Here is a 26,815-nt window from a genome sequence, read left to right on the forward strand (position 1 = left end):
GTGAATGGGTGATAAGTGCTATACATGCAGTCCTGGTCTGTGACAGCCAGCAACAATCTTGCCGATAGCTTAGGGAGTAATAGATACCTATTAGCAGCACCTGCATCTGGAGAAGGACTGTAGGAAGGTGGTGAGGTCTGCTGGAATGATTGTTTAGTTACGCTACAGGGAATTGTATACAGAAAGACTATAGGTGAGGGAAATTTACCTTGACAAAACAATCGTGACCATTATTTGTCACCTACATGTATTCGCTGTACTAGGTTTACGTTCTCCAGTCTATGCATTTCGACACTACAAGATTGACTGGTTTCGTGTCAGACAGAATTATATTTAGCATTCTTGGGGAACTGCATTGTCCAGACATGAAACACTCTCTCTCTACCATTGTCATAACAACTTGATATTTAAAAGCAATTTAATTGCACTTTGCCCAAAATAGTTACAACCAGAAAAAGAGCAGGTTGTGGGGAGGGGTCTTTGGAACATAATGTCATTTTTCTTTCTACAAAAAAAGAACAATGGCCTGCCTGCTCGATGACATCATAACACTCTAAAATATACCATGTTTTTGCTTTGTTTTCCTGCCTAATTCTGATTATACATTGTACTTCTAGCAATGGCAGGAGCTTTTTCTTGAAGCAGCATTAATGTTTATACTGTAGGACAGCTGAAAGCAGCAAATATTATCATAGAGAGCCTGACCGTGAGATACCTTGTTTCATCCTGCCCTGACTTTCTGCGGCAGCTTTAGGGGTCATTTCGAGTTGATCGCTCGCTAGCTGCTTTTAGCAGCAGTGTAAACGCTAAGCCGCTGCCCTCTGGGAGTGTATGTTAGCTTAGCAGAAGTGCGAACGAAAGGTTCGCAGTTCTGCTGCAAAATATTTTCATGCAGTTTCTGAGTAGCTGTAGACCTACTCCTACCTTGCGATCACTTCAGACTAGTATACCAGAGAAAAAGAACTTCAGGCTATTCAGTTCCTGTTTTGACGTCACAAACACGCCCTGCGTTCGGCCAGCCACTCCCCCGTTTTCTCAGGCACGCCTGCGTTTTCATCTGACACGCCTGCGTTTTTTAACACACTCCCGGAAAACGGCCAGTTACCTCCCAGAAACGCCCCATTCATGTCAATCACTCACCAATCAGCAGAGCGACTGAAAAGCGTCGCTAGACCTTGTGTGAAACTGCATAGTTTCTTGTGAAAGTACGCTGCACGTGCGCACTGCGGGCCATACGCATGCACAGAAATGCCGATTTTTAACCTGATCGCTGCGCTGCGAACAACGGCAGCTAGCGATCAACTCGGAATGACCCCCTTTGTTATAAAGCGGGATTCGGCAATTCTTCTCCCTGTGTTCTAGATAACTGGAGTCATGTTGCAGCTATTGACGGCAATCAGAATTATTCACAAAAGTGATTGTGAAGTCACAGGCCTGTTTTAGCGCAAATGTAGACTATTACTGAGAAAAATGGGGGCAAAATGGCGGCATGATCGGTAATTGGGAGTCATCCTGCACTTACATAGGATGCCTTTTGCGCGTCCCAGTTGCACTTTTCAATGGAAACACACTTTTGGAGCATTTCAGTGAGAGCAATAAAAACATTCCCAAAATACAAACATGGGCCCTCATTCCGAGTTGTTCGCTCGGAGTTTTTCATCGCATCGCAGTGAGAATTCTCTTAGTACGCATGCGCAATGTTCGCACTGCGACTGCGCCAAGTAACTTTACTATGAAGAAAGTAAGTTTACTCACGGCATTTTCATCGCTCCGACGTTCGCATTGTGATTGACAGGAAATGGGTGTTACTGGGCGGATGCACGGCGTTTTAGGGGCGTGTGGCTGGAAACGCTACCGTTTCCGGAAAAAACGCAGGAGTGGCCGGAGAAACGGTGGGAGTGCCTGGGCGAACGCTGGGTGTGTTTATGACGTCAGCCAGGAACGAAAAGCACTGAACTGATCGCACAGGCAGAGTAAGTCTGAAGCTACTCAGAAACTGCTATCTCGGTTGTAATCGCAATATTGCGCCTACGTCGGTCGCAATTTTAAGAAGCTAAGATTCACTCCCAGTAGGCGGCGGCTTAGCGTGTGTAACTCTGCTACATTCGCCTTGCGAGCGAACAACTCGGAATGAGGGCCATGAGACGGGAAACAAAGAGAGTCCCAAAACACCTAATGCTGATGGGTATCTGGACTATAGGTCCACCATGAAAAGGTCAACAGTCATTAGGTCGACCATGCATCAGATCAAAATGGATGACATGTAAAAGGTTGACAGTGCTTATGGTCGACAGGTACAAGAGGTCAACAGGTTCCAATGGTCGGCACCCATATGGTCAACACCGTATTTTTGTTTTTGTTTTTTTTAGCATTTTAATCAACTTTTCCATACTTTACCGTCCACGTGGACTACGATTTGGAATAGTTATCTTGCCTGACGCACGGCAAGCGAAGCAATACACTGATTGGGATTCCATGTTCTTTCCCAACGAAAACGACGCCCAAAAAGCGTAAAAATTTTGTGTCAACCCTTTCATGTGTTGACATTTTGACCCCGTTGACTTTTCCTACTGTCTACCTTTTCCATGTTGACCTAACGACCCTGTCGACCTAATGTATGTCAGCCATTAGTGATCGACCTAATGACTGTAGTCCTTTTACTTGTAGATATAATGATCCACACCCATGCTCATGATTAATATACATGTGAGTAAACCTAACAGTATGTTGTGAGCTAAAAATGAAAATGACAACTGAAGGCAGTAATCCTTCATTGGTAATAAAGTTGACTGTGATCTGATATTCCAGTGTTGTCCCTAGGGTTGCCACCTCTCCCTGATTTCCTGGATTCTCAAGGATTTGGTGGCAACCCTCCAGGAGGCTTTTCCCTTCACGCCGGATTCCTGGATTCTCCAGGAATAAGGGGACCCTGATAGCTACAGCAGTGCTCCTTGGCAGCCGAGGAACTCGGTGAACTGCAGTGACTATCTCGCGAGATGATGACGACATCAAATCTCGCGAGACGATGACATCAAATCTTACAAGACTGTGTTCAGCCCAGACTGAGCCGAAGCTGCCGTGACGCTGCCATCGGCAGCTCTTCCTCAGCGTTTCCCCGGGCTGCGCCTGCGGACCGCAGACTGAGCCGAAGCTGCCGTGACGGTGCAATCGGCAGCTTTTCCTCAGCGTTTCCCCGGGCTGCGGTGGTGAAGTAACGCTGACCCGGCTCATGTGAGAAGAGCAACGAGAGCTGACAGGCATGTCACACATATATTTATAATATAATGAGCATGCATGAAACAAATAGAGGCTCAAGTTATATATAGATATATGTATATTTCTGTAGCGGGGTACACTGGTATTCCACAGGGAATAACATTGGGGTGTAGAGTTGGATCTTGATCCGAGGCACCAACAGGTTAAAGCTTTGACTGTTCCCAGGATGCACTGCACCGCCTCCTTTATAGCCCTGCCTCCAGGCACTGGAGCTCAGTTTGTAAGTTGGTGCCTGCAGTGCAAGCCGCTAACAGGTGGGGCTGCGCTAGGCAGCCCTGAAAAGATCTTTTAAAGAAGACTTCAAGGGCCGCAGCACTTTCTGTGTCATTCTGACATGCTGTGCTGCGGCTCCATCACCTCCCTCAGCGGCACTGCATACTCCCGCAGCCTGGTTCCCGGGTACTTGCAGCGGGGACGCACCGGTTTCTAGGCACACCACCGCTGCTGCTCTCCTGGATCGCGTGGCTGCATGACAGGGAGGAGGTAATTCGCGATCTGGTCGCGGTCCCAGGAGATGGACCGCGCCGCTGGCGTGGACACTGTGGCCGTACAGGGACCCCACTATATCCACTAGGGCAGGGAGCACAGGTCGGATTTACTAAAATCCATTTGTGATAGGCTCCATAGTACCCGGTGGTAAAGTCCAGCAGAGGAGATAAGGCGCTGACCTGTAGCCTCTCCCCCAGCTCCGGGCGCCATCTACTGCTGGTGTTCCCGCCCTGGAGCTGCATTTCTCTCTCCCTCACTCCCTGCTGAGATTTTGGCGCCATCTATTCTTCACTACTAGCTGGGCTGATCTCCGGGACTGCAGGGCACTGTCTCCTATGTAAAACGGCCTATCTTCTCAGCGCTGTGTATTTACAGACACTTAAGTATTCTACATGTCATTTTAGACAGTGTTAGTTAAGAACAAGTGTACTGCTATATGAATACTTAGTACAAGTATTCTGTGATATACATCCAGTGTTTTCTGTGCATTGTTATATCTGTATACATACAAATAATTTGTAGATTTACTAGCCCAGTGCAGTTTTAGTGTATTATATGTAATAATTTCTTCATTGTACCTGTGACTGAGTGTGCTTATAGCTGCTGTGTGGTTTCTATTCTGTGTATCACACGTATTGCTATCACTGTATTCTGTACCCTGGGGGGCTAAGTGCGTCAGGGTCTCATATAACATATTGTGCTCCACAAGATATACTGTTTTGTATTTTTCACTGTGTGTTTCAGTCACCTCACACCACTTAAATCCTCTGTTTGTGCTCTGCCTTGGCTGTCACATAACACATGGTTTTTTTTAGCAGGTATTGTGTTTGTCTGGGTATATTGTATTGCTACGCCCTAAGGCTACATTCCCAATAATGTCTGCTGCACAGGGCGGGAAATCCGCAGACGCTCCTGCATCATGCAGTGCTGGCTCCACGGATTTGACTGAGGAAAAGGTTTCAGCTGAAGGTTCAGGTACTGGGTGCTCTATACCTTCCAGTCAGTCTGCAGCACCTGTGGTAAATCAAGACCCACCTTGGGCTGCATTTTCAAATATGCTGACTACGCTTGTAACACGGCTTACGCCACCTGTGGGACCTCCTGTGCCATTACAGCCACATATTGTCCCTGTAGTTAAACCGCCCTGGGCGGATACTCTGTCTACCCAGTTACAACAATTAAATCAATATTTGGTTAGACAAAAACCTACCCCTCGCCCTGCTGGGACCAAGGGGTCATCTAAGCGGGCCATTTCTTCCTCATAATCTACTAATATTTCGGATGATTCTTCCGATAAGGATGGGGATTATACTGATCCATCAGACACTGATACAGTTGTTTCTGATGAGGAATCTACAACTCAAGTTGATGTTCCTGACCTAGTGGAGGCTATCAAGCTGATTCTCCAAATTGATGATGACATTGAGCCCCCATCCCCCCCCCCCCCGCTAAGTCTAAGAAACCTGATAAGTTCAAACGTCAGAAGGTTACTAAAGTAGTTTTACCACATTCTGACTTTTTAATTGACATACGTCAGGAATCCTGGTCATCTCCAGGAAAAAAGTTTTCCCTGCCTAAAAAGATGCTAGCTCGTTATCCCATCCCTGCGGAGTTGAGTGACAAGTGGGAAACTCCACTGCCGGTGTACTCTCATGTCACCCGTCTTGTGGTGTCATCTACTCTGCCTGTCACCACTGTCACCTCACTGAAGGAACCGACAGATAAGCGCGTGGAGGGATGCCTGAAGTCTATTTACACTCTTACTGGTGCTGTACATAGACCCACTATGGCTGCCTCTTGGGTGGCAAAAGGAATCGAAGCATGGGTTCAGGCAATGAGGATGAGCTGTCTCAGGATTTTTCTGACACTGCCAGACAATATCTATCGTATATTACCACAGCCTCTCACTACTATGTCTATCCTGGCTTGTCGGATTCTGTGGTTAAGGTCCTGGAAAGTGGACCTAGACTCTAAAAAGACCTTGGATGTGCTTCCTTTTAAGAGATATATACTATTTGGGGAGGATCTGAACAAGATTGTGACTGACTTGGCGACGGCCAAGACTGCATTTCTCCCTAGTACTAATCCTTCTGCTCCGAAGGCTAAGAGTACAACTTTTCGTTCCTTTCGACCTCCACGTAAAGCAAAAGGTCAGGCGTATCCGAGACAAGCTCGTACTTCCAAAACCACTAAGCCCAAATCTAAACAATCCTGGGCCGCCCGTCAGCCTGCTTCCAAACAAGACAAGCCTGCTGCATGATGGGGCGGGCCTCCCCGTGGGGGACCCCAGGGTGGGAGGCTGACTTCTGCAGTTCGCCCAGGCCTGGTTAAAGACCACTTCAGATGCCTGGGTGCGGGAAGTTGTCTCTCACAGGCAGGGCCGGTGCAAGGTTTCTGGGCACCCTAGGCAAAATTTATCCTATCACCCAATCCCGTCACCTGTGCCCCGGTTTCTCTGTGCTGTTCTCCCCCCACCCTATCAGCTGTATCCTAGCTCCTCTGTACCACTTCCCCATTCCCGTCACCTGTGTCCCGGATCCCCTGTCCCGCTTGTCCCAATCCCATCACCTGTATGCCAGCTCTCTGTACCACCTCCCCCCATCCTGTCACCTGTGTCGAGGCTATTGTGCCGCTTTCTCCCATTCTATCACCTGTATCCCGACTCCTCTGTGCCACTTCCCCCCATCCCATCATCCATTTCCAAGCTCTTCTGTATCGCTTTCTCCCATTCCACCACCTGTGTACTGGCTCATCTGTGCTGCTTTCCCTATACCATCACCCGTTTCCTGTCTTCTTTGTGCCGTTTTCTCCCATCCTGTCACTTGTGTTCCGGCTCCTCTGTGCCGCTTCCCCCCAACCTGTCACCTGCAACTCTGCTCCTATGTGCCACTCCCCTCCACCCTATCACCCGTATCCCAGCTTCTCTGTGCCACCTCCTCCTATTATGTCACTGTGTCCCGAATCCTATTTGCAGCTTCTCCCATTCCGTCATCTGTATCCTTGCTCCTCTATGTCACTTCCCCCCATCCCATCACCCGTTTCCCAGCTGTTCTGTATTGCTTTCTCGCTTTCTCCCATTACGTCATCTGTATCCCGGCTCCTCTGTGCTGCTTCCCCTATCCCATCACCTGTTTCTGTCTTCTTTGTGCCATTTTCTCCCATCCCATCACCTGTGTTCCGGCTCCCCTGTGACGCTTCCCCACAACCCTATCACCCGTATCCCAGCTTCTCTGTGCCACCTCCTCCAATTTTGTCACATGTGTCCTGGGTCCTATTTGCAGCTTCCCCCCATTCCGTCATCTGTATCCTGGCTCCTCTGTGCCACTTCCCACCATCCCGCCACCTATATCCCGGCTCTTCTGTGCCGCTTACCACCCATCTTATCACCTATATCCTGCCTCCTCTGTGCTGCACCTGGGCCTTGTTACTGAGGGGTCTATTCATTAAGAAAATGAAAACTGAATTGTTACTTATCACTATACATCGCATCGCTGCGATGTATAGCTATAATAAGTAGCAATTTATGTATACTCACCCTTCGATGAAGCGCTGCGGAATCCAGGGGTCCAGCGTTGACGTCATCTCTAGGCAGTTCCCTCTCCGATGTGCAGAGTCAGCCAGCGGGTCCCTCTGCGCATGCGCCGCCTGTTGACCTCCTGGCAGGCCGCAGTGGCTGCTGGGAGGTCGGGGGTGGAGCCAGTGCCGGGTGTGGACAGAGAGCATGAAAGCATTGAGCTTCCTTGCCGTCTCGGCACCGCAGTTCAGGTTACGCCATCCTGAGATGGAGAACCTGAACCCCATCGAGAAGCGTAAAGCAGAGCTTTCAGCTCCTTCATAAATCGCACTCACCATACAAAAGTATGGTGAGGTGATTCAGGCACAGAGCGGGGGTGTAGCTGGAGAAGTCAGGGACTTCTCCACAGTAACCCGCTCTGTGAATTACACTAGGCAGAGAAAAGCAGGGCTTTTTTCTGCTACATGAATAGACCCTTTACAGCACTATCTACATATTAAACATCAATACATCCCCTTAAAGAATTCCCACAAAATATTAGCACAGCCTCCCCCCCCCCCCCCCCCACACACACATAACTTTAAGTCACCCACAAATAACTACAATATACCAAAATAAAACATTAATTCACAACGCCATAACAGTACTACACTCCACCCCACCCCACATAATATTACTGCAATACCCACCTCCCCAGATTATATTAATAAACTCCAGATAACAGTAAAAATCACCATAAGATACTTACTGTACCTCTGCTTGAAGGATGTCCTGTAGTCTCCTGTCAGTCATCATGGTCCCCCCATAGAACTGCAGAGGACTAAAAGCAGGGCAAGCTTAGCTCAAGAAAGGACCGAATGAGCAAAAAGGGGCGGAGCCTCAGACGAGGAGACGGAGCCTCGGGACGGGAAGGAGAACATTGGTGGCTTGTCTCGGGGGAGGGAGCAGCCACTCACTGTTCAATGAAGGAAAGGGGGGCGGACGCAGAACACTGCTGCTGCTGGCTGCGCTGCTCCAGACTATGACATGTCTGCAGACTCAGCCAGACAGCACCTGTGAGGTGCGGGAGTGGCGGACGCTGGTTATGCAAACCACTGCCGCCACCAGCGATAAGTAAAATAAGGATGTCTCTTTTGAGAGACACTCTTATGATGCCATCAGCCTCACAGCCGCCCCCTCAGGTGCCGGCGCCCATAGGCAGCTACCTAAAGCTGCCTAATGGTAGCGCCGCCTCTGCTCACGGGTACACAATCTCTTTCAAGAGACGTCCCCCTCGTCAGTTCTGTTCAACGATTATCCCCTCGGATCCGTTGAAAGCGCAAGCTCTACACCTGGTTCTACAATCCCTCCTGGACACAGGAGTGGTGGTGCCGGTACCTCTGTCCCAGGGAGGCAGGGGTTACTATTCGACCCTGTTTCTTGTTCCGAAACCAAATGGGTCTTTCCTCAACCTCAAATCATTGAACAAGTTTGTGGGAGTGTCCAAATTCCATATGGAAACCCTGTGCTCTATTGTGCTGGCCATGGAACCCAAGGACTATATGGTATCCTTGGACATACAGGATGCTTACCTGCACATACCTATTGCCATTTCACATCAGCAATGTCTGCGGTTTGCTATTGGAAACCTTCATTTTCAATTCCAAACTCTACCGTTTGGACTGACCACGGCACCTCGGATTTTCACCAAGGTCATGGCCGTGATGACGTCTTTCCTCCATCGTCAGGGAATCAGGATCCTGCTGTATCGACTTGCTGATTCTGGCGAACTCCCAAGAGGTCCTCCTCAGTCAACTGGAGATGTCGGCCCAATTCCTACAAGCCCACGGGTGGCTCATCAATTGGAAGAAGTCCTCGCTGGTCCCTGCTCGGAGCACGGTGCACCTGGGGGTGCAGCTGGACACACACAGTCAAAGACTGTTTCTGTTTTCAGAGAAGGTCCTGGAACTTCAGGACAAGATCAGATACTTCCTCTCTAGCCCAAGAGTGTCAGTACACTCGGCGATGCAAGTACTAGGCCTCATGGTGTCGGCTTTCGACATGGTAGAGTACGCTCAATTTCATTCCCGCCTTCTACTGAGGTTAATCCTTTCCAAGTGGGACGGCCTGCCTCATTGGATCAGGTCTCAAATGATCTCCTTGACTCCGGAGGTCCGTCTCTCACTGAGCTGGTGGCTACAGGACCAACAATTGAGCAGAGGCCGTCCCTTCTGGATCTCCAACTGGATCCTTCTGTCAATGGATGCCAGTCTGTGAGGTTGGGGCATGGTGTTGGAGCAACACTCTCTCCAGGGTCGGTGGACCAGGGAGGGATCTCCCCTCCCGATAAACATTCTGGAATTACGGGCAGTGTTCAATGCGTTGACACTGGCCTTGCCTCTGTTACAGAACAGGCCTGTTCAAGTACAATGAGACAACGCCACCACGGTGGCATACATAAATCATCAGGGCGGCACTCGAAGCCGCATGGCAATGATGGAAGTGTCAAAAATCCTCCAATGGGCTGAACGCCATCTGCCAGCCATATCGGCAGTGTTCATTCTGGGAGTCCTCAACTGGGAAGCGGACTTCCTCAGTCGTCAGGACGTGCACGCCGGAGAGTGGAGTCTTCATCCAGAAGTCTTTCAACTCCTAGTGGACATGTGATGCCTACCAGATGTAGACCTGATGGCGTCTCGACACAATCACAAGGTTCCGGTCTTCGGAGCAAGGAGAAGGGATCCTCAATCAGCGTTCGTGGATGCACTGGCAATTCCATGGAACTTTCGGCTGCTATACGTGTTCCCTCCAGTGTCACTCCTGCCCAGGGTAATACGGAAGTTCAAGCAAGAAGGAGGAATACTACTTCTAGTCACTCCAGCGTGGCCCAGGCGGCATTGGTTCTCAGACCTGCAGGGTCTCTCTATGGAGCGTCCTCTTCTACTTCCTCAACTCCCAAACCTCCTCGTTCAGGGCCCTTGTGTCTACCCAGACCTGGCCAGACTGGCTTGACGGCGTGGCTCTTGAAGCATCACTCCTGAGAGCAAAAGGATTCTCTGAGGCGGTCATTCAAACTTTGTTGAAAGCTCGTAAACCTGCTTCAGCTCGGATTTATTACAGGGTCTGGAATTCTTACTTCACTTGGTGTGCTACTAAGAATTATCATGCATATGCTTTAAAAACTTCCCGGCTTTTGGCTTTTCTACAACAAGGCCTAGACTTGGGCCTGCGTCTAGCCTCCCTCAAGGTCCATGTATCTGCCTTGTCGGTGTGGTATCAGACAAAAATTGCATCTCTTCCTGACGTTCACACTTTCACTCAGGGTGTTCTACGGATTCAGCCTCCCTACATCCCTCTTGTGGCTTCGTGGGATCTGTCTGTTGTTCTGAATGCCCTACAAGAGTCTCCATTTGAACCCCTTGAGTCTGTGGACCTTAAATACCTTATACTTAAGGTCGTGTTTCTGTTGGCTTTTTCCTCTGCTAGGAGGGTGTCGGACTTAGGCGCTTAGTCCTGTCTTCCACCCTTTCTGATTATTCACCATGATCGGCAGTTCTTCAAACTCGCCCAGGTTATTTGCCTAAGGTGGTATCATCTTTTCACCTTAACCAGGAGATTGTGGTTCCGGCCTTCATCTCTTCTGGTTTGTCCTCCAAAGAGTGATCTTTGGATGTGGTATGAGCTCTCCGTATTTATGTGAAAAGGACTTCCTCTATCAGGAGGTCAAATTCCTTTTCTGTCCTTTTTGGTTTTCACAAACGTGGCTGGCCTGCGAATAAGCAAATCTTGGCCAGATGGATTAGAATGGTGATCGCACAAGCCTGTGCGCAGGCTGGACTCGCAGCTCCTGCTGCTATAAAAGCCCCTTCTACTCGGACTGTTGTACCTTCTTGGGCGGCCTGCCGTGACGCATCCGCAGAACAATTGTGCAAGGCGGCTACGTGGTCCTCAGTGAACACGTTCATCAGGTTCTATGCCTTTGATACTTCCGCCTCCCAGGATGCTTCCTTTGGACGCCAGGTTCTTGTGCCCGCTACAATGCATCCCCTCCCATGAGGAACTGCTTTAGGACATTCCCGATGTTATTCCTTTTGCAATACCAGTGTACCCCGCTGCAGAAAAGGAGATTTATGGTAAGACTTACCATTGTTAAATCTCTTTCTGCGAGGTACACTGGTTTCCACAGGGCGCCCACCCTGACGCACTTAGCTTCTTTGGTTTATATGGCATCTACCGTCTCTTTTACCTGCTACTGCATTGGACTGGTTAACAAAACTGAGCTCCAGTGCCTGGAGGTGGGGCTATAGAGGAGGCGGTGCAGTGCATACTGGGAACAGTCAAAGCTTTAGCCTGTTGGTGCCTCAGATCAAGATCCAACTCTACACCCCAATGTTTTTCCCTGTGGACTCCAGTGTACCTCGCAGAAAGATTTAACAATGGTAAGTCTACCATAAATCTCCTTTTTTTAATCACTAATAGACACCTTTTAGTTTGTTTATCCTGTTGAAGCTTGATATTGATTAGGTTGTGTGCAACACTTACACTTCCATGGTTCTTCCCTCTTTCACACAATCTAGTTTTAAGTCACCAAATGCCTGTAATTTATCAAAGTGGCGACTATTATATTCCTATTTATATAGATATACTCACTGGCGTTTCTGGTGCAATGTGTGCAGTGCACATGGGCTCCTGGGTCCAGGGGGGCCCACACCGCACACATTGCAGCCATATTTTCATACTCACCTGCCCGAAGTCCATCGCAGCCAAAAAACACATCAAAAATGTCCGCCACGCATGCGCAGTTCAATTTTTGTCTCCAAAACATGGCGGGCACCATGTTTCGGGAGACCTGCATATTGCCGGAGCCTACGGCGCCGTGGAGAGTTGGGGGCCCACCCGGAGTGTGCACACGTGTCCCCTCCTCTCTTAAGACGCCCCTGGATACACTGTTTCATTTAAATTGTACGTAAAATATTTTCTAAATATGCTACGTCATTTTATTTGCATGAACATTGCTTGGTGCCGCGGGGAGGGTTGGGATTGGAGGGGGGGGGGGGGGGGGGGGGATCTCCAGGAATCGATGATGCTTGAGGTGGCAACCCTAGTTGTCCCCCTGGCAACCAGACCTGCAGATATTGCACCGACTGATTTTCTTGCGCTTCACTTACAGAATTTTAAGATATTTCCTGTATTTAGAGTAGTTCAGCAATCTACATACATTCATATACAGTAGCACCCAGTATTGGTTTTACCTGCTCTTTCAGTGTGCTTTAGGCTTTCTGATCAATTGTCAATACGTCATTATAGGGAAGACGTGACTATCCTTGTCTCTTGCTATTCATCTCATTACCATCATTTAGGCCAGGAGATAGAGTGTTTAGGCTGTAGATAGGGTTTCTCCCTATTTAACAAGCCTGCAGCCAGCTAAAGTAAACGCTGGTTATCTTCTGCCAGAGACTTCGCAGGTCGCCATTGTCTATATTTTTCACATGAAAAACATGGCTGTGAAATTTCAGCAATAGAAGATTTTCTATAACTTTGATAAGGGTCAAATGAAAGCCAGTTCTCTCAGAGACCTGCTAGTCACTTGTTGCCCTTACATTAACTTACATCTGATGCTAAATTCCGCAGGGTTTGTTTTCTGCACAGAGACGAAGATGAGTTGGACCTTAAACATTTTTTAAATTAAGAGCAACCGGCGAAGGTGCAGAAATAGTTTTGTAAATATATGTAGTAAAACTCAATCTTTATTCAACTATCTTAATATGACCCCAAACAATTTCGGAACGTGATACATCCTTAGTCGCTAAACTGCTCAGTACGGACTCTGTACATCCGCTGCCCCTCCACCGTACAGCATTATGCGGACTCATACACAGGTCTGCACATTTATTTATCTGCACTCAAAACCAGGCTGAACCTATTGACTTTTCAGCCATACAGAATCTGTACTTTTAAGAAGCAGCCTCTTATTTATAGACAACTGAAGGCAGTATGATTTACCGACGGACACAATACTGATGGTCATAATCCCGACAGCCTTTGACCGACAGTCAAAGTACCGACATTCATTATGCCGACATGTTCAAAATGCCGACATAGTCAGAATATCAACATTTGAAATGCCGACATTTCAAAATACTGTCATGGGTTCTTTTTTTATGTGTCATTCTGTCACATATAGAATTACCTTAGAGTACTGACAGACTAATCACTTTAATCTCTCTTATTAACAAAATCCGTAGCTGTGTGTCTAGGTGCAGGGAGGCCCCTCCCCCCCTCACTCTCCTGACAGCTCTTACTGCCTGGCAGGCTTCTACATACGGATTAATTTCTGTCTCTCCCCCCCCCCCCCCCCCCCCCCTTCCCCCAAGCCCCCAGAGCTGTTAGGACAGGACTGTACCCTCCTGTCAATACCTGAGCCAGAACCACCACCCCTGATTAATGGTTAAAGATTAATGATTTATTAACCCGTAGGCTGGGGTTGGTCTGTGTGTCCTGCCCTCCTGCCCAGGGAGGTATTGGAGACAGAGATGAGAGAGACTGACAGGGTGAAGTGGGGATTGGGGCCAGATATGAGAAAGACTGACAGGTTGACAGTGGGGATTGGGGACAGAGGTGAGAGAGACTGACAGGGGGAAGTGGGAATGGGAATAAAGATGAGAGAAATTGACAAGGTGAAAGTAGGGATTGGGGACAAAAATGAGAGAGACTAACAGGGTGAAAGTGGTTATTAGGGACAGAGTTTTAAAGAAATGGACAAGTTGAAAGTAGGGATTGGGGAAAGAGATGAGAAAGACTAAGAAGGTGGATAGGGCAAGAGATGAGACTGACATTAGGGAAAAAGATGGAGGGAGTGAGGGAGACAGATGAGAAGGAAGCAAGGGGGAGCAAGGGGGATAGACATAAGAGACAGAGGATTTGGGGGGGAAAGATGAGATACAGGAAGATGGGATTAATGGGGACACAAATGATATACAGGGAGATGGGGTGCAGAGATGTGAGACGAGGACACAGGTGGACAGAGATGAGATACAAAAGAACGTGGAGCGTGGGTCAGAGATGAGGAGAAGGAGAGGTAGGGAATGCTGATGAGGGACAGGGAAGAGGTGAGGAGGATGGAGATGACAGATAGGGAGACGGGTGATGAGGTAAACAGAGATAAGAGTTGGGAAAAAGTAACCTGCAATGCTGGTTACAGTAACTGGCAACCCGGCGAAAGACATCTCCAAAATACTAGCATGATATGTTTATTAAAATATAATTAAATACAGAGCCAGATTAACAATGGGGTGGGTGGAGCTACAGCTCCAGGCCTCCACATAAAAATAGGCCCATTATAATGGCAGAATGATGATGACCAGCCACCCACAGAGTCAGCCATAACTCTGAAGTATTACAATTGTTTTTCTATCAATCTTTGTATTTTTATGTACTTATGGAAACAGTGGAGTTTATAGTGTAGGAGGTGTACACAGTGTGTACCCACATGGCTCTGGCTCGGCCCACATCCACACTGATCACAGCTCCTACGCATCTCACAGTAGTAGGCCCTTGAATATTTTCAGCTCCAGGCCCATGTGGCCCTTAATCCGGCCCTGATTAAATACCATGGTAATTATGGTAATGGTAATTATTGCAGAGATGTATTAATTTCTTCATGATAGATTACATACTCATGTAGAAGTACAATGAATAATGCACTCTCTGCTCCATACACTGAATGAGCATGGATATTTCAATGAGTAATCTTCCTCTGCAGGTGTAATGCAACACTAGAGTATGTGGGGGAGATTTGTTTTTTTGATAAAGCGAGTGGAATACCCTGCAATCATTTATCTAGTACATTCTATAACATAAAAGTCTGATTGGTAACCATGGGAAACACCTCCGCATGTCCTCTTTATAAGGTTTCATCACTCTCCTCCTGTGTGTCATTGCAGCTCTGTGACAGATGGCAAAGAAAATAGCATAAGTTACAAGGTCATTAAAGGCTTTCCGTTATGCAAATGCTCTGTCTTCCTCCTATAAATCCCATCATGATTGACTGGTAATTCCAAGAAAGTGTGATGCCAGTATAACTAAAATGTTGCCACTGTTCCGATGGAACATAAGGCTGCATGTAATGTTCTCTTTCCCCGAGAGATCTGATTGACAGCTCCTACTCACGTTATTAAATACAGCATACTGAATAATCCGTTTGTCTTTACAGAATGTCTTTCAGCATATACAGTATTATGAATATTGATGACAACATAAACTGAGCAGTAGGATCCTCACATTGTATACAGACAGCTTATTGCTCCCACATTCTGTCTCCGCAGGATCCAAGTAAGGAATGCTTCACGCTAAAGTTCGATTTGAATGTCGATATAGAGACTGAGATCGTACCAGCAATGAAGAAAAAATCTCTGGGGTAAAACCTTTTTACTTCTCTCAAATTAGATCTGTCTGAATTTAGACCACTGAATGCAGGGGGACATGTATCAAAGAGTGGAGGATTTGCCCATAGCAACCAATCAATCAGCTTCTAGCTAGTATTTATAAAGTACATTCTATAAAATGATTGGTAGAAGCTCATTGGTTGGTATGGGAATTCTCTATTTGTCCTTTCCTCTACTCTTTGGAAAGTTTGAGACATCTCCCCCTAGAGTTCCTTTTCTATCTTTCATGTTGTTCTTTCTTTATTTCTCATACATTAAACAGTTGCTTAATATCCCACTATGTAAATGTTTAAATTTTTATGACACTGTTCACTAGTATCCAGTGACATCACTGAGGCACGAGGTGCATTAGGTGCCTCTGTAAATGTCACTGATTCGTACCAAATTGATAAGCTGGATCCTCATGTTTATTGGTTCAGCCCACAGTATGGCTGTCACCACTGGCAACTGGTTCATTTCATAGGCAACAATGAACACAAGAGAATACATGATTTTTGTATGAAAAAAATACAATTGTGTATATTTTTTCCACAAAATTCAATTAAACATAAAATATTGATGATAGTTGGTCTTCAGGACCTAACACATTTTGGGATGCGGTCAGGATGCTAGCATTCGAAACACCGGTGCCCAAAATCCCAGCGCCGGAACACCGTCATCCTGAACATAAGTATGCCGGGGTCTATTAGATTTAAGCCGCAGGGAGAGGGGTTAGTATTAGGCTGCGGAGAAGAGAGGGTTAGGGTTAGGCTGTGGGGGAAGGTTAGGGTTAGGCTGCGGGAAGGTAGTGTTAGGGAAGGGGGGAGTGTGAGCATACTTACCTGACACATGTCGGGATCCGCAAGCATCGGGATGCGGTATCAAACCCCACATTTTCTTGTTTCCTTTGTTTCATTAGCACAATAGAAGATTAATTTGTATTTGTTTTTAATGATGATCCTTGCATATTGGAAGGCTGTATGCCAGCCAGGTCCAGGCAGTAACGTTCTTTGTCTCACCTGCTGATTTCTTCCTCTGTTTTCTGCTTCTCATGAATCCCGAAAATGAATTATTCTGAAACCAGTCCTGCTCTATATAGAAAGAGCAGGACTGGATGCAGAAGGCTCCAGAGGGAGTAAATATTGTCAGAAAGAAAACTATATTCTCTCTGCGCTGTGTTCGTCACCCTTCTAGTATAAAGACCCAAGATTCTAAAACCTTTTTACTGCTGTGATACACAAGAGACTGATGTCCACAGATACATGACGCACACTTTTAAAGAAGTAAAAAAAAATGTAAATGAGCCATATAGTGTTTGTAGATTGTAAGCTTGCGAGCAGGGCCTTCCTACCTCTATGACTGTTATCACCCAGTTTGTTATTGTTATTTCAAATTATAAAGCGCAATGGAATTTGCTGCGCTATATAAGAAACTGTTAATAAATAATAAATAATAAAATGTTCTATACATTCCGCAGGGGTGGTCTTCAGTATACCGAATGTCGGGATCCCGGCGCACAGTATACCGGCGCCGGGATACCGACACCCGGCATACCGACAGCTATTCTCCCTCGTGGGGGTCCACGACCCCCCTGGAGGGTGAATAAAATAGCCCCACCGTGCCCGCAGCGTGGCGAGAGCAGCGAGCCCGCAAGTGGCTCCTTTGCGCTCGCCACACTGTTGGTATGCCGGCGGTCGGGCTCCCGGCGCCGGTATGCTGGTCGCCGGGAGCCCGGCCGCCGGCATACCATACTACACCCATTCCGCAGGGCAGCAGAGAATAGCTTAGAATGCAGCTGCAGCTGAATATAAGGTGTGAAGTTTCATTTAATGATGTAGGCTAGTCAGTTGTTTGTGCGGAGTTAATTGCAGGTGGTACTTGGGAAAAGATTTTCTCTTGCGCTATAGATCCGGTTCATTGGGTGCACTCAGATGGTGGGCAGCTGAAGATAGGCTTGGTAGGTCCATTAATTATGCAGAGCCTTTAGCTGCTGGTAGCGGGTGTCTTGTGGTTGACAGAAGTCAGCGGGAACCTACATTGTGAGCCCTCAGGAGATGGATAATGGCTACAGTGGGGTAGGCCTTATGGTGTTTACACATGGTGAGATATTTTCTTACGATTTTGACTATATAGTCAAAATCGTAAAAAAGGTTAGTGCAGATCGCAAGGTGAAAGTCACCTTGCAATCCCGATTTGTTGCCGATGCGCGGTCCCGCAAGCCTAGATAGACTGTGCAGGCAAGTCCATTTTGACTATCTCTATAGAAGAGATAGTCAAAATTGACACTTAGCCAAAATCGCATATAGTCAGTATCGCAAGCACAGTCATTATATGCTTGTGATGCCGACCTTGCCCCTGTGGCATAGTGAGAATCGGGCATAGCCCGAATCTCACCGTGTGTATGGGCCTTTAAGGTGAAGAACATGCCAAACTGACCACAAGCCCTAAAGTGCAGTCCATAGAGGTCCTGGGGCCAGGCAGAGCTGGCGCTGCAAGCAGGTGAGAGGGCTACTTGGCCATGCACCCAGTATTTCTTGCGACACACCTAGCAATTGCGTGTGACACACTCAGGTGGCGCCATGTGTAGTTTGAGAACCTCCAATCTAGGCAGATCTATTTCATTTTTCAAGGACGCACAACATTGATATTTGGATAAAGTTCCATTTAGAGGGTAATACACCGAGCAGTGTGAACTCTGCGTAGATGATATAAAGATTTTGGTGAAATACACTGAAAGCGACAAAAGGACCAGAAAGAAAAAACAGTGTATTTAGTAAAAGTTGACATGGAGGTGTGTGAACTAATAGCCTAGCTTGTCGCAAGGTGGAATTTTCACATTGAACCCGAGAAGTTAATTTGACGAGGAACAGTCACAATACCGCCGGACAGGAGCACGGCGGTCAAAATACCGACGCTGAAATCCCGGTTTGCGGGCACGATGTTGGGAGGAATCCCTGCGTCAAAATACTGAGGCCTGGAATCCCTATTGTCCTCTCAGCGGGATGCGCTTGCGTCCTACTGCGCGGGAAGGGGGGCGGTTAGGTTTTGGCACTAGAAGGGAGGTTAGGGTGTAGGGACATGAAGCTTAGGTACCGTGAAGGGAGGATTAGGTTTTGGCACTTCGAAAGAGAGGTTAGGGTTAGGCACCAAGTGGGGAAGGTTAGGTTTAGGCAGTGGGGAAGGAAGGGTTAGGGTTAGGCACACCTGGGAAGGGTTAAGGTTAGGCAGCCCCAGGGAGGGTTATGGTTAGGCAGTGGGGAAGGGAGGGTTATGGTTAGGCATCCCCGGGGAGGGTTAGGCACCCCTGGGGATGGTTATGGTTAGGCACCCACAAGGGAGGGTTAGGGTAGGGGGCAGGGGAGGGTTAGTGTCTTAACTACGGGGCTGTCAGGATTTTCATGGCTGGGATGCCGTTGTCTGTATTCTGACCCGTCCATCGGGTTTACATACTGAACCCAATTTGATAACTGATAGGCAAACTCAAAATTGTACCTTCTGTGCATCATTTCTGCACAGTCACTTTATCTTGTGAACATTTAGCTTAATGCTGTTCTGATGTTATTATGAGACCTCTGTCATTATAAGAGCCAGCCCCTAACAAGATTGAGGTTTCCTGAAATAAGTATCTAAGTTATTTCTTCCAATTCATCCAGCAAATTCCTCCCCTATTTGATCTGCGGAGGAGAAATGACAGCCGCCTGCCTGTAATTTGATGTGTCGCGTTCAAAGAGCCCTGAGAACAAAAAGGTCTTTTTGTAGATTAAAGTTCCTCACACTTGGTTTGCTTTTTATTATTATAGGGATTGGCTCATTAGCGACGGACACGGCTAGTTTACAGTATGGCTTTTTATTGAGCCACAGAGCTGACCTTTAAATCAGGAATGCAAGGGAAAGGTCAAAGAGATAGTTTGGATTAGGATTTGGAAAGGTGAATCTGTTACAGAGATAGTTACATTTCAGGTGGTTTATGCTATAAAACTAGATGGGTTGTTTTTTGCTAACTATTATTGGTCTATCCTTTGTATTACTGTAAGGGTCAGCAATTTTAATGGAATCCATTTAAAAAGTTTATTTTCCTGGATAATGTATCCATTATTAAATCAAGAGACCGATTTTATCTTTTATTGTTTAGTAAAAGGCCAGATGTCCCAAATGTATGATTCTCTCGAATCATATTGATTTTTATGTGAATTCAGATTTTACCATGATTTCCCAGTAAGTTTAGGACTTAATGTGCAATTATCATTGCCAGTAGCTAAAACACAAAGCTGTTGTCATGTGAACACCGTTTTATTAATGACCTTGGCACCCGGCTAGATAAATATTTGCTAAATTTAAAACACTTTGATTCAGTGTTTCCTTAAGTAAAACAAGGGAACTACAATCTGGAAAAAAATACTGTGGGGGTAAGACACCCCTAGCACCCCTATGGGTGGGAAGGGGGTGACATGTAAAAACCCATAGTGTTCGTGGTCGCGGAGATGAATGGTGACACTCTCGATGCCGTTTTCCCTGTGCACCTGCTGGGTGACCTGGAACATGTGACCTGCTGGTTTGTCTGGAAACTGTGACAGTTATTTGCAGCCACCCACTAAGCAGTTATTTTTACTAATTTGACTCCTATGGCGGGGGGGGGAATAGGGGTAAAATGTTCTACCCAGCAAACCATCAGCTAGTATATCTATCTATATGTATATATATATATATATATATATATATATATATATATATATATATATATATATATAAAAAAAGGGATAAGACCTTTCTCGCGCTATATGATATGGGGAGCTACACCTTAGGGAAAGATACCCCCTGTTAGATGGGTTATGATATTGGAAGAAATAGAGAAAAGATTTCCCCAGGGAGCTTATCGTCCTTTGATATGTACAAGTTTACTGATACAATCTTAAATTTTAAGTTTTATTGTTATTTAAAACATACAATTGGTAAAAGCTGTTTGACAATTTGCCCAAGTTGACAATAAAATGTATTTGTACAGACAATAGTTGTGTTGATATTAATCCATTATTAATATCAACACAACTATTGTCTGTACAAATACATTTTATTGTCAACTTGGGCAAATTGTCAAACAGCTTTTACCAATTGTATGTTTTAAATAACAATAAAACTTAAATTTTAAGATTGTATCAGTAAACTTGTACATATCAAAGGACGATAAGCTCCCTGGGGAAATCTTTTCTCTCTCTCTCTCTCTCTCTCTCTCTCTCTCTCTCTCTCTCTCTCTCTATATATATATATATACATATATATATCTTATGTACATATTGTTGTTTTAGAATGGAAAGGTTCTTGCAAATAAAAGGATGGGGGCTCATATTTTGATCAAAACACTTAAGCTTGCGGACCCTCAATGGACCACTATCAGATGAGACTAAAATTGAACTTTTCGGCCACCATGGAGAACGCTATGTCTGGCGCAAACCCAACACATCCCATCACCCCAAGAACACCATCCCCACAGTGAAACATGGTGGTGGCAGCATCATGCTTTGGGGATGTTTTTCAGCAGCAGGGACTGGGAAACTGTTTCGAGTTGAGGGAAAGATGGATGCTGCTAAATACAGGGATATTCTTGAGCAAAGCCTGTTTCAGTCTGCCTGTGATTTGAGAGTGGAACGGAGGTTCACCTTCCAGCAGGACAATGACCCGAAGCATACTGCTAAAGCAACATGCGAGTGGTTTAAGGGGAAACATTTAAATGTGTTGGAATGGCCTAGTCAAAGCCCAGATCTTAATCCAATTCAGAATATGTGGTCAGACTTGAAGATTGCTGTTCACAAGCAAAAACCATCCAACATGAAGGAGCTGGAGCAGTTTTGCCTTGAGGAATGGGCAAAAATCCCAGTGGCAAGCTCATAGAGACTTATCCAAAGCGACTTGCAGCTGTAATTGCCGCGAAAGGTGGCTCTACAAATACTGACTTTATGGGGGTGAATAGTTAGGCACGCTGAAGTTTTCTGTTATTTTGTCCTATTTGTTGTTTGCTTCACAATAAAAAAACCACTTCAAAGTTGTAGCCATGTTCTGTGACTGAAATGATGCAAATCTTTAAAGTTTAAACAATCCATTTTAATTCCAGGTTGTGAGTTAACAAAACATGAAAAATACAAAGAGAGGTGAATACTTTAGCAAGGCACTGTATATCCTTGATTGAAAGTAACCGTGACAAGTAAATATGCCTAGGCTCAGTTTTACGCATATTGGGGGTAATTCCAAGTTGATCGCAGCAGGAAATTTTTTAGCAGTTGGGCAAAACCATGTGCACTGCAGGGGGGGGGGGGCAGATATAACATTTGCAGAGAGAGTTAGATTTGGGTGGGTTATTTTGTTTCTGTGCAGGCTAAATACTGGCTGCTTTATTTTTACACTGCAATTTAGATTGCAGATTGAACTCTCCACACCCAAATCTATCTCTCTCTGCACGTTATATCTGCCTCCCCTGCAGTGCACATGGTTTTTCCCAGCTGCTAAAAAATTTCCTGCTGCGATCAACTTGGAATTACCCCCATTGCTCTTATTGTTCCTTTATAATTGCTGTTACTTGTTCTTTACCAACACACTTTGAGGTGATGAAACAGCTGATTGAGTGTATACTAAGAGGGTAACCATCTGTATTTCAGTGAGGTTTTGATACCAGCTTTTGAGAGAAAAGGAATAGAACTGAATAAAGTGGACATATTTCTGGACCAGTCAAACACACCTCTGTCTCTCAACTTTGAGGCATATAGATTTGGCGGCCACTATCTGAAAGTTAAAGGTAAGTGTTGTTGGCCAGTATATAAAGTTGTAAATTTTGTACATATGACTGAACCACTAAGAGAGCAATATTTGTGCTGTACAGTATGATGCGTTTTGTGTGATTCTTAATATGTTATCAGCAGAGCATTTTCACTAATTGACTACAAGACCTAAAACCGTCTCGATTTGTGTGTGTCAAAAAGGGGGTGAGGCTTATTTATTTGGGGGCAACCTAAGTGGATCTGGATTCTGTTGTCGACACATTACAGAAATATCCAGAGAACTATTTAGTGATCAGTACATTCAGTCAGACCTAGAACTACCAATAGTTGCTTAAGGACCAGGCACCTGGATTACGCTAATATTTCTGCAGCGGGGTACACTGGTATTCCACAGGGAATAACATCAGGGTGTAGAGTAGGATCTTGAGCCGAGGCACCAACAGGCTAAAAGCTTTGACTGTTCCCAAGATGCTCAGCGCCGCCTCCTCTATAACCCCGCCTCCGTGCACAGGAGCTCAGTTTGTCAGTTGGTGCCTGCAGTGCAGGCAGCTAACAGGCAGTACTGCTCCAGCAGCCCTAAGAAGAACTATTTTAAAGAAGATAGAAGACGTCAAGAGCTGCAGCAGAGACACTCTAGTGCTAGATATCATTCTGATATCTCCTGCTGCAGCTCCATCACCTCCCCCAGCAGCGCTGTATACTCCCACGTCCCTGGTTGCCGGGTACTTACAGCGGAGGCTCCGGTTCTTCACCCAGGGCACACACACTAACCGAAGTTCTCCGGGATCGCGTGGCCGCACTCAGGGAGGAGGTTAGAGGATCCCCCAGGCGGAACCCACTGGAAATCGCGATCCGCCGCGGCCATTAGGAGGTGGGCCGCGCGCGCTGACATGGACACTGTAGCAGTACAGGGACTCCAGTAGACCACCAGGGCAAGGGCACAGGTCGGATTAGGCTATAATCCACTTTATTAAGGGCCGCAGCACCCGGTGGTGAAGTCCAGCAAGGGGATAAGGCTCTGGCCTGTAGCCCCTCCCCCAGCCCCTGGGCGCCATTTAGAGTAAATGTTCCCGCCCTGGAGCTGCATCTCTCTGTCTCCCTCACTCCCTGTCAGCGTTTGGGCGCCATTACACACAGCTGCGCTGATTCTGGGACTGCTGGGTGATGCCTCCTCTGTAAAGCCGCCTGCATCATCAGCGCTGTGCATTTACAGGACACTTAAGTATTCTACATGTCGTTTAGACAGTGTTAGTTAAGAACAAGTGCATTACTACAGGAATATTTAGTACAAGTACCCTGTGATATTCATCCAGTTTTTACTGTGCATTGATATATCTGTTTATATACATAGCTTTACTCAGTAATAGTATTGCTAGTCCAGTGCAGTTTTATTGTTTGTCAAAATTCCTACATTGTACATGTGACTGTGTGTGTGTGCACAGTGCCGGTTCTAGCCCTTGTGGCGCCCCGGGCGAAAATAGGGGCGTGGCTTCATACAGAGGCGTGGTCAGTTATGCCCCCTGTAGAGTTGTACCCCCATTTGTGCCCCCTGTAGAGTTGTGCCCCCATTTGAGTAGCACCGCTTACAAAAACAAAACAAAAAAACTAATACTTACTATCCCCGCCCCTGATTCCCGACCGCTGCTGACCTCCGCCGGCACCGCTCCTCGGATCTATGGGAGAGACGTCATGACGTCTCTCTCATAGCACAGCATAGACACTAGAGGTCAATTATGACCCCTAGCGTCTATGTGCCAGTCCCACAATGCTGTACGGTGCGCGATGATGTGACGTCATCGCGCTCCGCACAGCAAACGTCCTCTCCACGAAGGGAAACTAGACGGGTAGCGTCTAGTTTTCTTCACAGCACCGGGGGGCACTGACCAACAGTAGCGGATCTTGCCATGCGGCAGCGTTCTCCGGATGGCGGCGGCACCCCGAGCAAAAATCCTGTGTGCCCGTAGCAAGATCCGCTACTGTGTGTGGATATAGCTGCTGGGTAATATCTACTCCTTGTATCTCACTCCTACTGCTATCCCTATATTCTGTAACCTGAGGGGGCTCCGTGCGTCAGGGTTATTAGATAATATAGGTATTTCACAGGATATACGGATTTTGTATTTTTCTCTGTTTTTCAGTCACATTTTACCTCAGAAATCCTCTGTTTGTGCTGTCACACTGCACAGGGGGTTTGTGTTAGGTATTATATCTGCTGATATTGTACTGTGTCGCCCGTGGTTTACGCTTTCATATCATGTCAGCTACAGGGGGCGATGCGCCTGGGGCTGATTCTGCCGTGCGCGGTTATGATGTCCCAGATGCATTTGGGGATAACATGTCTGCGGATGGTTCAGGTTCTGGGGGTTCTGTACCCCCCAGTCAGTTGGTAACAACAGGGGCACATCAGGGCCCGCCCTGGTCTGCTTTTCTAATTTACTGACTTTGCAGGTAACTAGACTTGCGCCCTCTATGGGACCTACTGTGCCTTATCAGCCTTATATCGTCCCTGCGGTTAATCCGCCATGGACAGATGCTCTGTCCACTCAGTTACAGCACTTGAATAACTCTTTGGATAAACGTATTCCTGACCCTCGCCTGCCTAAGACTAAACCTAAGAAGTTCTCTAAGCGGGCTGTTACTTCCTCTCAATCTACGCATGTTACGGATACCTCTTCCGATGAAGATGGCGTGTATACTGACCCCACAGACTCTGATAATGACGTTTCTGATGGGGAATCTGTTTCACAGGTGGCTGTTCCTGATCTATTAGAGGCTATCAGGCTCATTCTTCATATTGATGATGATCCTGAGCCTGCTACTACATCTAAGAAACCAGACAGGTTCAAACATCAGAAGGTTACTAAATTGGTTTTACCTCATTCTGACCACTTGGTTGACATACGTCAGGAATCCTGGGAGAACCCAGGAAAGAAATTCACACCGCACAAGAAGATGCTAGCCTGCTATCCCCTTGCGGCAGAATTGAGTAAAAATTGGGAAACGCCACTGCTGGTGGATTCGCAAATCGCTCGGCTGGTGGTGTCACCTGCTCTGCCTGTCACTACTGTCACTTCTCTCAAGGAGCCGACGGATAAGCGTGTGGAGGGCTGCTTAAAAGCTATCTATACCTTTGCAGGGACTGCGCATAGGCCCACCATTGCGGCTACTTGGGCCGCAGAAGCTATTGAGGCGTGGGCTCAGGAAATAGAGGCTTAATTTCCGTCCAATTTTTCTGAACATGCCAGACAATGTCTCTCTTATATTGTCACGGCATCTCATTACATTAAAGAAGCAGCTTCAGATGCAGGTGTTCTGGCGGCCAAGGATGCTACGACATCCATTTTGGCTCGCCGTATTCTCTGGTTGCGGTCCTGATCGGTGGACTTGGACTCTAAGAAAACCCTGGAGGTGCTCCTGTTTAAAGGAAACATCCTCTTTGGTGAGGATCTCAACAAGATTGTTGCTGACTTGGCGTTTGCTAAGACTGCATGTCTACCTAGTACTACTCCTTCGGCCCCGAAGGCTAAGAGTACTTCCTTTCGTTCCTTTTGCCCTTCGGGTAAAGCAAAGGGTCAGGCGTTCCCGAAACAGTATCGCACTTCCAAAACCACCAAGCCCAAGCCTAAACGTGCCTGGGCTGCCCGTCAGCCGGCTTCCAAATCTGACAAGCCTGCGGCATGACGGGGTGGGCCACCCCCTGGGGGATCCCAGGGTGGGAGGCCGACTTCTACAGTTCACCCAGGTATGGTTGAAGTCCACTTCAGACGCTTGGGTACGGGAAGTCGTCACTCACGGATACGCTATATCCTTCAAGACACGTTCCCCTCCTCGCTGTTGCCTGACGGACATCCCTCCGGATCAGGTGAAGGCAGCAACTCTCCGTTTAGTGGTATAATCTCTCCTGGACACCGGAGTGGTAGTGCCAGTGCCTCTGGCTCAGAAGGGCAAGGGGTACTATTCAACGCTGTTCCTAGTCCCCAAACTAAATGGTTCCTCCCGGCCCATTCTCAACCTCAAATCTTTGAACAAGTTTGTGAGGGTCTCCAAGTTTCGTATGAAGACCCTTCGCTCTATTGTCCTGGCTTTGGAACCAGGGGACTATATGGTATCCCTGGATATACAGGCTGCTTATCTTTTATTTATTATTATCCTTTATTTATATGGCGCCACAAGGGTTCCGCAGCGCCCAATTACAGAGTACATAAACAAATAATCAAACAAGAAAACAGCAACTTACAGTTGACGACAATATAGGACAAGTACAGGGTAAATAAACATAGCTACATCAGCAGATGACACTGGAATAAGTATCAGGTGGCAGAAGACTGCTGGATTTGGTGCAGTTGAAGATTATTAAAGTAAGAAAA

At 46.8% G+C, this 26,815-nt stretch overlaps 1 protein-coding gene across 5 annotated transcripts in view; it reads left to right on the forward strand.

Moving 5' to 3' along the window:
* The window catches only part of PLEKHG5 (pleckstrin homology and RhoGEF domain containing G5), a 691,870-nt gene that overhangs the window by 519,167 nt on the left and 145,888 nt on the right, over positions 1–26,815 (forward strand). For all 5 annotated transcript variants that reach the window (XM_063943408.1, XM_063943407.1, XM_063943410.1 and 2 more), the window contains 2 exons: positions 15,583–15,674; positions 22,329–22,465. In XM_063943408.1, the coding sequence (XP_063799478.1) occupies positions 15,583–15,674; positions 22,329–22,465 (229 nt within the window). The remainder of the gene's footprint in view (positions 1–15,582; positions 15,675–22,328; positions 22,466–26,815) is intronic.

The sequence above is a fragment of the Pseudophryne corroboree genome, chromosome 10 (assembly GCF_028390025.1).
Source record: "Pseudophryne corroboree isolate aPseCor3 chromosome 10, aPseCor3.hap2, whole genome shotgun sequence".
Lineage (NCBI taxonomy): Eukaryota > Metazoa > Chordata > Amphibia > Anura > Myobatrachidae > Pseudophryne > Pseudophryne corroboree.